This window comes from Camelina sativa, chromosome 9, assembly GCF_000633955.1.
Source record: "Camelina sativa cultivar DH55 chromosome 9, Cs, whole genome shotgun sequence".
NCBI lineage: Eukaryota > Viridiplantae > Streptophyta > Magnoliopsida > Brassicales > Brassicaceae > Camelina > Camelina sativa.
In genome coordinates this window covers 25,201,908-25,216,595 of record NC_025693.1, presented here as the reverse complement: position 1 = coordinate 25,216,595, position 14,688 = coordinate 25,201,908, and the positions used below count along the sequence as shown (strand labels likewise).

General features: G+C 33.5%; 4 protein-coding genes across 4 annotated transcripts in view; 1 reads left to right on the top strand and 3 right to left on the bottom strand.

Annotated features, from left to right (window-relative positions):
- LOC104712172 (methionine--tRNA ligase, chloroplastic/mitochondrial) overlaps positions 1-884 on the top strand; it is a 4,299-nt gene extending 3,415 nt beyond the window's left edge. Inside the window, exons 10-11 of the mRNA XM_010429007.2 lie at positions 341-469; positions 547-884. Of these exons, the coding sequence (XP_010427309.1) occupies positions 341-469; positions 547-732 (315 nt within the window). The 3' untranslated portion in view covers positions 733-884. The remainder of the gene's footprint in view (positions 1-340; positions 470-546) is intronic.
- Positions 918-2,173, bottom strand: LOC104712171 (CASP-like protein 4C1). Its single transcript, XM_010429006.2, has 3 exons — positions 1,603-2,173; positions 1,372-1,507; positions 918-1,193 (listed from the first exon to the last, which is right to left on the bottom strand). The coding sequence occupies exons 1-3, from the start codon at positions 1,824-1,826 to the stop codon at positions 969-971; spliced, it is 585 nt and encodes a 194-aa protein (XP_010427308.1). The 5' UTR covers positions 1,827-2,173; the 3' UTR covers positions 918-968.
- On the bottom strand, positions 4,126-6,012 carry LOC104712170 (ubiquitin-conjugating enzyme E2 14). The gene is made up of 5 exons (XM_010429005.2): positions 5,812-6,012; positions 5,576-5,678; positions 5,183-5,280; positions 4,964-5,064; positions 4,126-4,568 (listed from the first exon to the last, which is right to left on the bottom strand). Exons 1-5 carry the CDS (start codon positions 5,855-5,857, stop codon positions 4,413-4,415), a joined length of 504 nt encoding a protein of 167 aa, XP_010427307.1. The 5' UTR covers positions 5,858-6,012; the 3' UTR covers positions 4,126-4,412.
- On the bottom strand, positions 11,087-13,259 carry LOC104712168 (dof zinc finger protein DOF3.6-like). Its single transcript, XM_010429004.1, has 2 exons — positions 13,064-13,259; positions 11,087-12,463 (listed from the first exon to the last, which is right to left on the bottom strand). Exons 1-2 carry the CDS (start codon positions 13,115-13,117, stop codon positions 11,444-11,446), a joined length of 1,074 nt encoding a protein of 357 aa, XP_010427306.1. The 5' UTR covers positions 13,118-13,259; the 3' UTR covers positions 11,087-11,443.

Genomic DNA, 14,688 nt, shown 5'->3' with positions numbered 1-14,688 from the left:
AATGGCTTCGTTAAGTCAATCCTTCCTTCTCAAATTGTACCATTCTTCTCTTAAAAAGGTTGAAAAGGCTAGGACAAACTATGAAAGTCTGTCACTATCATCGGCGTGTGAAGCTGTGTTAGAGATTGGAAATGCAGGAAATACCTACATGGATCAACGAGCACCTTGGTTTCTGTTCAAACAAGGTGGTGTCTCAGCTGAAGCTGCAGCCAAGGTCTTTCTTTATCTGCTTTCCCTAATTATACTATACTTCATAACAAAACAAAGGATTTGTTACCAATTTGATGGTTAGAGAATAATATCAGGTTTGTGACTTGTTATCTGCCAATAATAATTACAGGATCTGGTGATTATACTAGAAGTAATGAGAATTATAGCGGTTGCATTATCCCCCGTTGCGCCTTGCTTAAGCCTGAGGATATATTCACAGCTTGGCTATTCACTTGATCAATTCAATAGCATAACCTGGGTAAGTAATTCATGGAAGTTGCCGTTGAACAAAAAAAAGCTTCATGAATTGATTTAACAGTTTTACTTTTTTTGTAGAATGACACGAAATGGGGAGGGCTAAAGGGAGGACAAGTAATGGAGCAAGCGAGTCCCGTATATGCAAGGATAGAGCTGAATCCAGAGAAAGAAGAAGAGGAGAAGAAGAAGCCAAAGGTTGGTAAGAAAACCGGAAAAGCCAAGGTCAAGGTAGAGCAAACTCCGACTGTAGCAGAAGCAGCTTGATCCAACAAATTCTACAAATAAATCTTTGATAAAACTGATTACAGCATTCCTTCCTATGGTCTCTTCATTTCTATAAAAACACTGTAAATCTTCTTGATGGTTTTGTTAAGCAGAAGCTCTTCACATAGTTTTGATTCAATACTTTTTTTTTATCTCCTTTAAACACATAATCAAACTCCATGAAAAACAAAACGACTCTATGTTATTATTATTGTCATTAAAGAATCTATCATCAATCAGTAAAGGTGAAAACGAGAGCCAGTAATAAGGAAACAAGCGACTCGAAAACCAGAGAAGCAAGAAGAGAAAGCTAAGAAGAGAAAAGCAGCAAAGCCTAAACCAATGGCTACATCAGACTGCAAACAAAAGGCTTTGTTAGCCGTACATGTGTCACCTCCCCTCATCGTTCTAGCCAATGCTGCTGCTGCTGATCCTGCCGATAGCAATAGGTACGAGAACACCTGCCCAATTTGAACTTACACAATTAATAATTAAATTGAGGATTAAATTAAGGGAGATCAACTTAAAAGAATAAAATAATTAGAAGCAATGATTGAAAACATGTTTACTTTAATGACGACTTTAAAAAGCTTTTTTTTAAAAAAAAAAAATTGAATTAAGAGTGTATTTAGTATTTACCTGGTCATGGCCAAAATCGAACCAGACCTGGAAAGCTTCAGGCCATAAGGTGGTTTCTCTTGAGAATTCCCAAACGCAAGTCCCCATTTCAAACACCGAATATAACGCCACGATCGCGTTTGCCACAAACGCGAATCTGCAAATTTAAAACACACGATTCTGATCTCAATTCGCAGACAGATTCGCTCATGGCTTTTATAAATTAGAGTGAGAAGAAGAAGAGAGTCGAACCTGAAAGCGTCGAAATCGTACCAGTGAGGAGAACCGGAGCCGCGGGAATTGGTGAGCATAAAGACGGCTGAGGCGAGGGAGAAGGAGAAAGAAGCGAGGCGGAGGAGGAAGATTAAAGAGTTGAATCGGCGGAGTTTCTGAGCTGTGACGGTTGAGTGGAAGTGAGTTCGGTCCCTGGATGTCGGAGATTCGCCGCCGTTACGGAAACCATGCGGCGAGCGCATGGCGGAGATGAAGATCGGCCCGGAGTTATAGAGTTAACGACGGTGATGACGATGATGAAAGTAGTAGAAGGAGAAGAAGAAGACTCATGAGAAGTGCGGCGGGTTTTTAAAAAGTGATTTGGTTGCAGTCACGAGGCAATGAAGGAGAGAGAGAGAGATAAGAAAGAAAGAATGAGAGGGAAAGTGATGCAAAAATAAGAAAGAGAAAGGTAAAGAGAGAGACACAGAGAGAGAAAGAGGGAGAGAGACATAGTTTGATAACCGGACTGGTTTAATGTCGCTGTTCTTGATTGTTTTGGTTTAGGCTCGTGGTTTAGTTGGTTATCAATGATCATACCGGTGATGTGTGAGGAAAACAAAATAAATTGAAATTGATTTTCTTTTGTGGAATATATTTTACTATTTCTTTTTTCTTTAACATCTTTCTATAATTGATAAAAAATATTATTATAAATTCATTTTTAATCAAATAGCATTTGATTTTGTATTTTTGGTATATGGTAAAAAAATGGATTAAAATTATATGAAAACAAGAAGTTTTTTTTTTTTTACAAAGACATGTATTAGATTTTTTAAAAAATTTGTAATTTTTTTATACATCTCTTACAAAAACTTTTGTAATTACAAAAAATTACAAAATTACAAAATTACAAAAATTACATCATCATTTGAAGTCCCAGTTTTCCTCGCATTTCTTGTTTTAAGGCTTCTTCTGTTTTCCAATCTTCTTCATTATTGTCGTAAAATGTTTTAGAGTCGTGTGCGTAGAAAAACCCACAAGGCAAAACAAAATTTTCAATTAAATAAAAATTATAATGATCTTTATGTAATTATATTTTGGATCACAAGAACTAAATATAATGATGAGTATAAAAAAAAAATATGTATTACAAATTCATTTCTCCTATATGTTTTTAATATACGACTTCATCAACTACCTCGGAAAAGCGTTTTTAGTTTTGAATTAATCATCTCATATAATATTTATCTTCATAGTTGAATCTAAATAATATAATAAATAATATATTAGTTTTTTTGTGTATGTTAAACAGTGAAAAGATTATTGAGTGAACTAAAAAAGCTATAAAACAATAATTAAAGAAAACATTTGTAATTTTTTGTACAAGTTTTATACTTGTTTGAAAAAATATTTATGTAATATAAACTATTAAATAATTATTATTTTACAAAGAAGAATCTAACAACATTAAATCATAAAAATAATCACCAATATCACCATTGTAAGTTTTTGAGACTTACCAATAATCATAGTCTAGGTTTGTTAACTTTAACCGAACCGGATTGATTGTAACAATTACTATATATATATATATAGTGACAAATCCCTCAATTTTATTTTATATACTTTTTCGATAATTAATAAACAATATAATAAACGTGAAATGGTCAAACATTAATGCAAATGAGTTTTTTTTACGTAAAGTGGTCAGAGAGATTCGACCAAACAGGTGAGAGCTACAGAGCTAGAGAAAGTGCACTTGGAAACGAAATATTTTGAAACCCGGTTTCCATATATTATTACACTGCACATTTCTGACTTATCATTAATAAGAAACCAATATTTTTAAAATGGATTAGGTACACAAAAAGGCAATAAAAACCAAACATTTGTTGCTACTTACTGCTGTCTCTCTTTTAAAGGTTTTGTAACAAAATTGTTTAGGGCAATTAATGCTGGAGTTGTTGTTAAAAAAGAAAGTGTGAAAATGACGTTCGAGCCATTCCCTCCTACTACTACTACGCTCCTTTTCACGAGAACAACGAAAACCAAAACTAAGTTTTAATACCAAAAATGTTCTGTTCACATATTTGGATCTCCTTGTTGTTTTTGTTTACTTAACGATTTACCGTATCAAACCCAAGATAACATTATTGGCCTTTGTGACCGAAATATCAATAAGTTAACTGAAATAATAATTTCGATGCTCGTATCTTATGTATGAGCTCGTGAGCAGTGAGCTAGACTGCACTCTTCAAAGACATCAAGTGGTTCGAGTAAGGGTTTTGTTTCCTATGACCGTGGCTAAATCATTGGAAATCATTATCTCCGAATTTGGTTGAACAACCAGTTTTTAAATCAAAACAATCAAGTTAAGTGTTGTTAATAGCAACTTTTTAAAGCCTCGTCTAGAGAACATAAGTATATCAACCGAACGGCAACAGTGAATTATTCTTTTCGAATTCTTACTTCTGACCTTTTGCAATTAAACAAAACTACCCCAAGTTAAATTTCAGAATTACCCCAAAAGCAGAATAAAGTTAAAAAAGAAAAGCCAGATCAAATGAATATCAAAAAGGTAATGTGAAAACGAATCCATTAACGAGTGTTATAATATAATCCTAAAATATGGAGTGGATTTTTGATTCCACTACAACATTCCAAACCTTAAAAGCCAAACCCCAAAACCTAAAGAAAAAAAAAAAGAAAAAAGAAAAGAGGAGCTTTTTGACAGTCAGATTCATCTGCTGCTTGCTTGAAGATGGTTCTGCTTACGCTCTCTCATAAAATTAGAATAGAAATTTTCTACAACACAGAAAAAACGCAAGAGAGAGAGAGAGAGATGTTCACAGCATCTCTTGCGATCTTCTAACACAGCGACTCACTTTCTTTTTAAACTCTGCTCTGTTGTCTCTCCATTCCTTTGCTGCTTCCACATTCGCCGGTGACTCGTCGTTGGGACCCGAGAGCATCGATATGATACTCAACACAATGCTTTCTACCTGCATCATACAGACGCAATATTAGGCTTCAATGCATCTCTGTTTTCTTTTCTCATATGATCTAATAAGAGAACACTCGAACACACTATCGATTAAAGCGGTACAGAACACTATCTCCAGTACCCTCACAAAAGAGGTTCAATCTAAGTTGCACTATCCTCCAGAGTATTCCTAATTCCTGACTTTATAAATTACCAAGAACATTTGAAAAGCAAGTGACACAAATGCACAGTGTATAAGGTCGATATATATAACAAAAGCTAGCCATATTCCAAGAATGTTAGGTAAGAAGACCCCCCCAAGATATTCAAACCCACATATAACTCAGCCCTGCAAACAAATTACGAGGGTACTGAAGCTAAACGGTGAAAGAGAAAGATGAATGAAACACATACCGTATGGACAGGGTTCCAACGTTCTGAAGCAAGCTCGTATCCATTAGGATCATCACCAGGAGGATGAAGAATAGAAATGCAAACTTTTCCATCAGAATAAACTGCCGTAAAAAAAGAGCACAAGATCATCAGGCGACTGAAATCTAAAAAGCTCGAGAACAAAAACAAAAAAAAAAAAAGGGAGAGAGTTATCTCCAGAAGAATTTAAAATCCACACACCATTAGGATGCCACATCTCTGAGGTGAAGGTCACAGTTGGTGGACTATTTGGATAATTCTCTGGAAACGTCATAATTGCATTAAAAAAACCACCTTCACTGCAAAAAAAAATCAAAAGCAACAAAAGTTTCAATACCATACAATTCATCTAATAAGCTCACATCTATAAGAACAGAGTAAAAACAAGTCACTCATGTTATCTTCTATCAAACAAGTGGGAGCACAACAGAACCAAACCAATCGAATGAAACCATCTTAGCCAATGCAAAACAAACTACAACTTGATCAAAAACGAATCCACTAACTTGCATTGAGACACTAAACAGAGGAATTAGGGAAGAATCAACAAGCAAGATAATTCGAAAAGAAAGAAAGAAGAAGAAGAAGACTTACTACAAAGTATCAGGAGGACCCATAATAGAGACGCTCCATTGGAAAACGTTAGTCTCATCAACGAGGCCAGCTGAGAAACCATCAACAGGTTTCTTGCACAGATCTGAAAAGAACCCAACAAAATTAGACAAAAACCCAGACCATAATACTCGAAATCAAACCCAATCCAGAGCAAATAAAATCAAAAATCAAAAACCCTAAACGAATCGAACAAGAGAAAAAAATAAAAGAGAAACCTTTAAGTTGTTTCTGAAGAAGAAGGCTTGCTTGATTGTTTGCCATCGTTAACAAGCCACCGGACGAGAGAGAGAGAAGGAACTAGTAGATTCGGGGGGAAGAAGATGAGGTTGAAGCCAAAGGATTTTGTAAACGCGAGAGAGAGGGATGTGATGGTTTAGAGTTTTAGAGCAATCAAACCGTCTCAGTATTTACTACTTTTTAGTTTTAGGGTTCTTTTTTTATATAAAAATAAAAATAAAAAGGGGCGGTGTGTGTACTTTATATATATATATATATTTTTTGTGATTTAAAAGTTGTAAAATGGTACTATTTGTTATTCATAAAAATGGTAAAAATCTTATCAATGGAAATTTTATTTTATTTTCAAAAAGAGGAAAATCTCCAATTTGATTTTCTGTTTTGGCTAAATATATTGTTTTTTAACTTTAAGACAGTGTTTAAGAAACCGCTAGACGGTATCTGGGCGGTGATCCAGCGCCTAGCGCCTAGAACGCTTAATCGGGACCTAGATGGTTTTTAGGCGGTTTAGGCGTTTATAACATAAAACATTAAATATATAAAATTATACAAAAATATATGTTATAAAAATAAAAAAATATAAATTATAAACAAAAGTAAAAAAAATACATTTATTTAAGTTATATTAACAACATATAAATGTTTATAATTAAGTATATAGATATAAAACATAATAATTTAAATATATGTAATTTAAAAATCAAAAATAAATATTAAAATACAATTTATGTAATTTTAAGCGGTTTAGGTAGTCATCTAGACGTCTGCTGAGCACCTAGCGCCTAGACGGCGCCTAGACGACCGCCTAAACCGCTTTCTTGAACACTGCTTTAAGATAATAAAAGAAATTAACGTGTAGCGGTTAAATGAATAGCCGAAAGCTAAAAAAGGTTTAGCCGATTTCGAAAAGCCGAATGCCTTGAGTAAAAAAGATCGAGAGCAAGTAGTGAAGGACGTAAAGAGGCTCGGCCATTTAGAGGAAGGAGCCAATGACGATGACACAACCAAGATTAGCATTTAAAAAAAAAAGACCCGAACCATAATTAACAACAACAAAAATATCATCATACCCGGTTTAGTTTAGACATGCATTGTGACTTTTGTGAGTAAAGAATGATCTAGAAGACTAGAAGAGATCCCAACCACAACTGCCAAATCTTGAAAAGGAGTCCAAGAAGCCAAGACCACGGAAGAGCATATAGAAACAAGCCCAAAATCAAGTCCATACACTTTTTAATATGACTAGAATAGTACCCGCGTTACGCCGCGGGATTGTTTTATATTTTGTTTTTATTTATATTTATTTTCATAATTTTATATGTTTTGGTAATTAAAAATAACAATCACCGATAACTGATTACGGCGGCTGGGTCTGTTCTCCACGGTACAGAATAAGAAGAATTGTCCTTTGCCATTGATGAATCCACCTTATGATCAAAAAATGCTTCTGTTTACGAATCTACGGGATTAAAATCTCTCTTGATGATTTGATTCTATTTGATTTATGTCTTTATTATATTATATTCAGTTCGAAAAAATTATGAGAAAAAATTAACGATTTCTGAATATTATAATGTTTTTTTCCAATCTACTGCAATAATTTGAGTTCAACCAAATCAGTCTACATAGAAGAAATCACAGACCAGACATCTCTTTTTCTCTCATTTTTATATTGACGAGATCAAAGCCTCACTCATGACATCCCTACATGATACCTCACTTCTCCTATTCCAGTTAATGAGATTTTGTGTTCTAGACTCCTAGCCGTTTCTCTCTTTTGATAAGACGGAGTCAACCAAACACCAATGACGATATATGGATTCAACTAAAACGACAGCAAAATAACTTTGGTTCGATCTCTTTACTCTCATGAACGAAAGATGGCAACATGTTTGCTTTTTTAGTGTCTCCGATTTCTGCTAAGGTTGTTGTGTGCTCTTGATGCTCAGTTTGCTTTTTTTTTTTTGTTAACGTGGTGAGAGAAAGAAACAGAGAAATTAGTGGAATAGATATTTTTTTAGTTCTATTAAAAACTCTCTTTTATTCTATTAAAGGGTTGCAAAATATAATTGTTAGAATTTACGAGAAAGATTTGAAAGTCTTTAGAATGCTTGTAAATCTATCGTATATTATGGGAATAACGTCCTATTTCCCCCTCGTAACTATAACATCGTATCAAATCTACACAGAACTTTAACATCATTACGTGTCTCCCTAAATCAATAGTTTTAGACCTATTTCCACCCGAATCAATAGTTTTATTGTCATTTCCCCCTCAAATATCAAATATCATCTATTACTCCTTGAATCTGGATTTATGTGGTTTACTATTGGTTTAATAATTGCTTAACCAACTAATTAATCTTATTAACCGAACTAAACCTTATTTCAACCCGATTTTAAATTAAACCCATCAAAACCTAACATTAAGAACCTATACCGGTTCTTCCCTCTTCCCCAGCCTCCTTAAAAAAATCTCCAAACTCAGACAAAAAATCACCAACCTCGAACAACCCTTCTGGATAAGTATTCTATTCACTTGAAAGATTAGAGGTTGAGAACTTATGTGTTGATTGATTATAACGTGATACACATACAGAATCACATACATATATACTCGAGAGAAAGAGATCTTTAGAAATCAGATCCATACAAATAATAAAATAGAATTAACTATGATTATATTGTGGAACTTCGTTGATCTTACGTGATTGATCCATCTTAACCCAGATTAACTATGCTGAAGCAGCTTGGTGACCAATCCATCTTAACCCAGACTGAACCAACTTCAATTATAGTTAAACGTGACCAATATCAATCTTCTACATCACTAAACCAATTTTTTCAAGACTCTTTACTAAATAGAACCAAACGTTTCATAAAAATCATGAAGTAAAAAAAAATTCTATTGAATTCTACGTATGAATTCTTTCATCCAATTTTATCCAATAAAAATTCTTCAAATCTATTCAATCAAATTCTATTGAATTCTTTCATCCAATTATTTTAAGCCCACTTATTTTAAAAAGTAAGCCCAACAAAATAAGATCAAGTCTAATAGAAAAAGTGATATGGAAAAAAAGAGACTTATCATAGGTTAAGACATGTTGAGTTGTATTATTTGAAATGTTTTTATTGGCTAACAATTTTACTGAGATGTCAAACTGAGAAGAAGCTAACATACTGAGTTGTCAGATAGGGAGATCAACACATTCTACTTTTATTGTATTGATTTTTCATCAAACCTTCACCAAAAAAATACATATGGACTCGACAGAGCCGACCCTTGACACAGGCAGGTGAAGCACATGCTTGTAGCCTCCAAATAATATAGTAAATTTTCGGCCCATTTTTCCAAAAAGCTTCATTGGTTATACTGGTTATAAGGTGGGTTAATAGTTGCAAGGGTCATAGGTTCGAACAATTTCTCGTCATGTTTGTATTTTCCAAGTTTTTTTTTTAAAATATGAGTGTATAGTTGGCCCCAAAAAAAAGAAGGGCTTGTGGCCTTAATATTTTCAGAGACGGCTCTGGGACTCGATTTGCCATTATATTCCGTTACCGCTGAATCTTTTTCATCGAATGTATAATGCTATCAGCCTCAAACTTACACCGATATGAAAGACTAACATTTTTTTCTTTTCTTATTTAACTAAAAACTTAATATCTAACCTCTTATTATAATACTTCTAATTAACACATTACCACACACTTGATCTTTCTGCACCCCGATCAGTCCTCCACGATAGTTTAATTTAACATTTTCCTCTCTAGCTTCATTTCATCCGTAATTTAACATTGCTCTAAAACCGATCGCATGCGAATTCAGGAAACCAAAAAAAAAAAAAAGAAAAAATCAAAAGTGAATCAGGGTAGAGTTGATTCATAAATATTGGTAATTGCTATCCATGAACATTATGTGAAGAAGAAGATAATGATTTGAGGGCATGTGGAAGAACGTGTGCTACTATTCTCGGTTAGACCGTAATATGAAAACTTACAGTTAAAAATAAAATAAAAGTTAAACTAAAAAGATGTACTTTAGGCTAAAGTTGCATTTAATATGTTGTGGACTATGGAGGACGAGACATGAACATTTTTGTATTTTTCGGACAAAAGACGAGACATGAACATATGCTTTCTCTTTTCCTTTTGTGTTTTTTTGTTCTCTTTTCTTTTCTTTTGACGCATTTTACTATTTTTGCACTTTAATTATCAGGTATATTTCTAAAATTGGATTGTGAATTTACTTAACTCTAAGTCTCTAATGCTAAATGGGAAAGAGAGCGATATGATTTTGGGAAATACACACTTTATTCGAGGGCATTGGTTTTTGCAAAAGTATATCCAAAAGGCCAAGATTCCACAATCCTTTGGAGATTGGCACTCATCAAGCTACCACTCATAATCAATTCCGTTTAAACACAATTTAAAAAAAAAACTTGATATTCTTTCTTATTCGGGTTGCTAAAGACTTATTTCTCAATTTTCATAAACACATTTATTGATCTCGTACCCTCAATAATGTCGCGGGAGAGGGAGACATTGGTCGAAAACGTTTGTATTTTTATAAATAACGTTTTGAATCAATAATGAATTTAATATTTTTTTAAAATAGCTTAAATTAAAAAATATGATTCCACACATCTCTCTCTATCTCTTTGTGTATGAATAAATGGATGTATATACACATACATATGTCCGTACTTTTTGATTCCATCTGGTCTTACGTTTGTTTTGCCACTTACGACAAAAAATCCCTGAATTCCTTACGACAAAAAATCCCTGAATTCCTTATAACTGATTTTTAGGTTACACATCCTTTTAACATATTTAGTTGTAGAATTTGTGAAAAAGGTTCATAGTAATTGCATAATATAAAAATATCATTTTTACATGCTTCGTTATATTAAAATTTGAAACATATTTATATCTAATTACTAATGAAGAAATAGAAATATTTTTAATGGGAAGTCCTTTTTTTGTTCTTTATAATAAAATGAAAAAAATGCAAACGAAAACATCTGCGTTTATATTTGTGTTTACATCTCATATTTAAGAAGAAAAAAAAAGAATTTAATCAGTTGGACCAAAGAAGTGAATCATATCCTCTCTTTCTTTTTGGTGCAAAGAAGTGAATCATATCCTCATTTGAAAATATATGTTATTTTGGAAAAGGGAAATATAGTTTGAACACTTAGCATATACATTCGACAAACAAAAATTTGCTCTATAAATGTCTCATAATGGGTCTCCAAGAAATTGAGAAATTGACTGATTATTCAATGAACACACAAAAAAGTTTCCATAATCAACTCTTGAATTCATACATCACCCACACCTCTAGCTATATATAGCCAATAACACCAAATTCCGATAAACACATATATATCACCAGAACCAATTAACATACTCACACTTTGAATCTTTTAAACGATGAAAAAGATAGTTTTATAATTAACCATACCTTTCCTCTCAGCCCCAAAATTAGCCTTTGGATACAGCTGCATGCATGGTTTGATCTCTCCTCAGTAATAACACCCATGGCAAGCGATCAATATATAACCCAACCAACAAAAGAATTATCAAGAATAGCTAGTGCCCGAGTACTTAGAATGAGAGATGGCCTGTCGAGTTGTTGGAGGTGAAACCGGTCCAAGAACTATTACCGCCCCATGATGTGTATTCATTGTTCCCGGATGAGTTTATGTTAATATTCCCCAAAAAGTTTCTCGATAAGCTATTTAGTCCGTCCCCATCTCTACCCTGATCCTGATCATTCTCTTCGGCCTTCACATTTCTCGTTTGTTCGGCTCCATCTCCGCGTGAAGCCAAATCCATCAAGGGTTTAGACATTAGCTGATTGGAATAGTCACTACTCTTTTGTTGTGGATCATCTTGATTAACACCTTCATTACCTTCTAGTAAGGGATATAAAGCATTTGAAGATTGTATCATCCCGTTAGTGTTGATTAAGAAAGGGATTTGTTGAGCTTGTTGCGATGAAGGTATCCTCCATGGATCCAAGATCCGACCACTAGAACTCATCCCACTTATCACGTTGCTAATTTGAATTCCGCCAAAATCTAACCCATTGTTGCTTGAATTGTAGTCTGATCCAAGGCTTTGGAGAGGAGGCAAGATGGGTAAGTTGGAAGTAAACCCCGTGCTTTGGCCGTAGCTAAGAAACTTGCTAGGGTTTGAGTAACTTGGGTGAGAAGTAAGTGATGAAGCAGTGGTATTGTTATCAGCCGAGACCAAGACCGTAGATTTCGATCTCCCGCCGTTGGATTTGCTTCTCTTGTTCCTCCTAAAGCCTCCTCCAACAGGAACATTCCTCAGGGCACCACCACGTGTCCAATAGCGGCGACATGTTTTGCAGAAATGGCGAGGCTGAGTAAGGCTATAGTTATTGAAGTAACAAAACTTTGTATTGGTTGAGTCACATCTAGGGCAATTTAGAGCTGCTTCAGGCAATGGGACTTTCGCGATCCGAGCACGTTCCACCATTGAATTCACTCTAGTTTGGCTCGAGCCAGCCTGAGAAGCCGGTGGTGATGAGAGCTGCCGTAAGTAACTACTAGGGTTCTGGTCAGTTGTAACACAGTCTAGCTGATGTTGGCTCCCTTGCTGCATATTAACATAATTAATTACTACTTATTAGTTTTGAGGATTGCAATAAAGCAGAAAGGATTCGAGTAGGAAACATTGGTCGGTGAGAAAAGAAAAGAGATAATTGTTCTACTTTGACAAGAATTGCAGATTTATTATAGTTGTTTTATTGACAAAGCTGCAGAAAGAAAATGGATGAATAATAACGCAGATTAAAGTCATAGTAACTTTTTGTTTAATTCGATGGCGGTGTAAAAAGCTAGACAAAGAGAAAAAATACATTCTATAAGGAAAACAATATGGATAACTTCATAAAACCAAAGTCCTTAAAATAGAAACATAAAGATCAAAATTAAACTCATCTTTATATAAATTACGTACTGGTATATTCGAGAGAAGACATGAAAAAAGGTTTTTTATCGGCTTAAGAATATTTATAAGTATATACGCGAATTCGTTTTTTTTTTATTTGTTCCGCAGAGAAGAACAAGAGAAAGAAGCTAAGTAGCAATTTTGTAGAACAAAAACTGCAATCTTCATATATCTTGATCGAACTTATAAGAGTAAAAAATGAATGAATCAAGAACATCTAATTATATCATCATAAACGAATATTACCTGCTGCCAGTTGTGTGAATCAAACTGATTCACTGGAAGAGATGAGAAATCCATCTTTAAATGGTTTCTCTTTTTTTTTTTAGGTAAGAGGTCGCAGATATGGTGGAAAATCACATCATACAAGAAAGAATTGATCTAGAGAGAGAAGAGCGAAGAGAGGAGCTGAATGAGATAAATAGAAGAAGAAATGAAGTTTCCTTTGTTTAATTTATTGTGTTTCTTAATTCTCTTTACTCTTTTTTTTTTTATTTTGTTTCTCTTTCTCTTTCAATTTTCATCATTCTCTTAGGCTCTTTTATTTCTTTTTGTTTTCATCAAAAAACCTTCTTACTTATTGTTAACCTTTTTGGAATTAAGTGTCGATTTAAAGAAGTTTTTCTGTTTTGCTTATTTTCGCAAGTCAATCATCTACGACGTCATTGTGTGTGTCTTGGTTGTATCACTGTATATATATATCAAGTATGAATTTGTTTCATATATGTTATGAAATTGATCAATTTCACTATAACATTTGGTTGAAGGAAACTATTATAATATTATATGTGATATGTGTGTATTCTTTTAATAAAGTAATATATATATATATATATATATACATTTCTTATAAAGATATAATATGTGTGTTAGTATATTGTGTATGTTACTTGTCAATCAATGAGAAAAAGACGATTGAAATCTAAGTTGGTAGATAATTCACTCACTTGTCCGATCCGATTCCACTTCCTAAATATATTGTATTTCATTAGCAACGACAAAATTAAATATAATTCTTTTATGAGAGAAACGACAAGGAAATATAGTTTTCTTAGCATGTAAGCTTTTTTTTCTTTCTTTGCAAACGTTTACAGACAGTGGTGCCCAAAAAGAAATGTGAAGAGCAAGAGTACTGGCCATGCAGAGAGAGAAACCCTAGGCACCTCCCTTCAATTTTTTTTAATTAAAAGGTCAAAAAACAACGAGAGAGGCGAATAATTAGCTAGATTAATATATATAAAAAAACAAAAAGATTTGGAAATTAATAAAGAAACAAATAAAGGTGAATTGGTAGTGGGGTGGTCTTTGGTGGAGTTGTCACAATCGAGTGTACCTTTGTTTTCCTCGGGTGTGACCCAAGTTTCGTTTTTCATAGTATTTATTTTAGTTATCTTTCTTATAATTTTTCGTCATTGTGTTTTTTGTCTTATAAAAATAAATTACCTTTGCATGGCGAGATTTTATAGATTCCGAGCGGTCAGTCTTAAGAATGATCCAAGAACTCGTAGGATTCTGTGTATATGGTTTCCTTCAAATATATGATAATACTATTATATTTTGTGATCCAATAAATCGTTCGGTGTTTTTTTCTTTCTGAACTTGGATATCAAAGAAGAAATTATAATGTGCTGATTTGGATAATTTGCAACACAAGATAAATAAAAACTAGAATGTATAATTAAGCCAACAAATCAAATCATGATGATTCAACACGGTTGTTTCTTTTTTTTTTCTTTTCTTTCGTGATTCTTGATGTGACCCTCATATAACTTACCGATAACATTGAATGATTGAAATTAATATATTTAGAATTATGATCACCGGCCAGTCTATATGTATTTGATGATTTATGTTTACAAATGTGAGGGGTA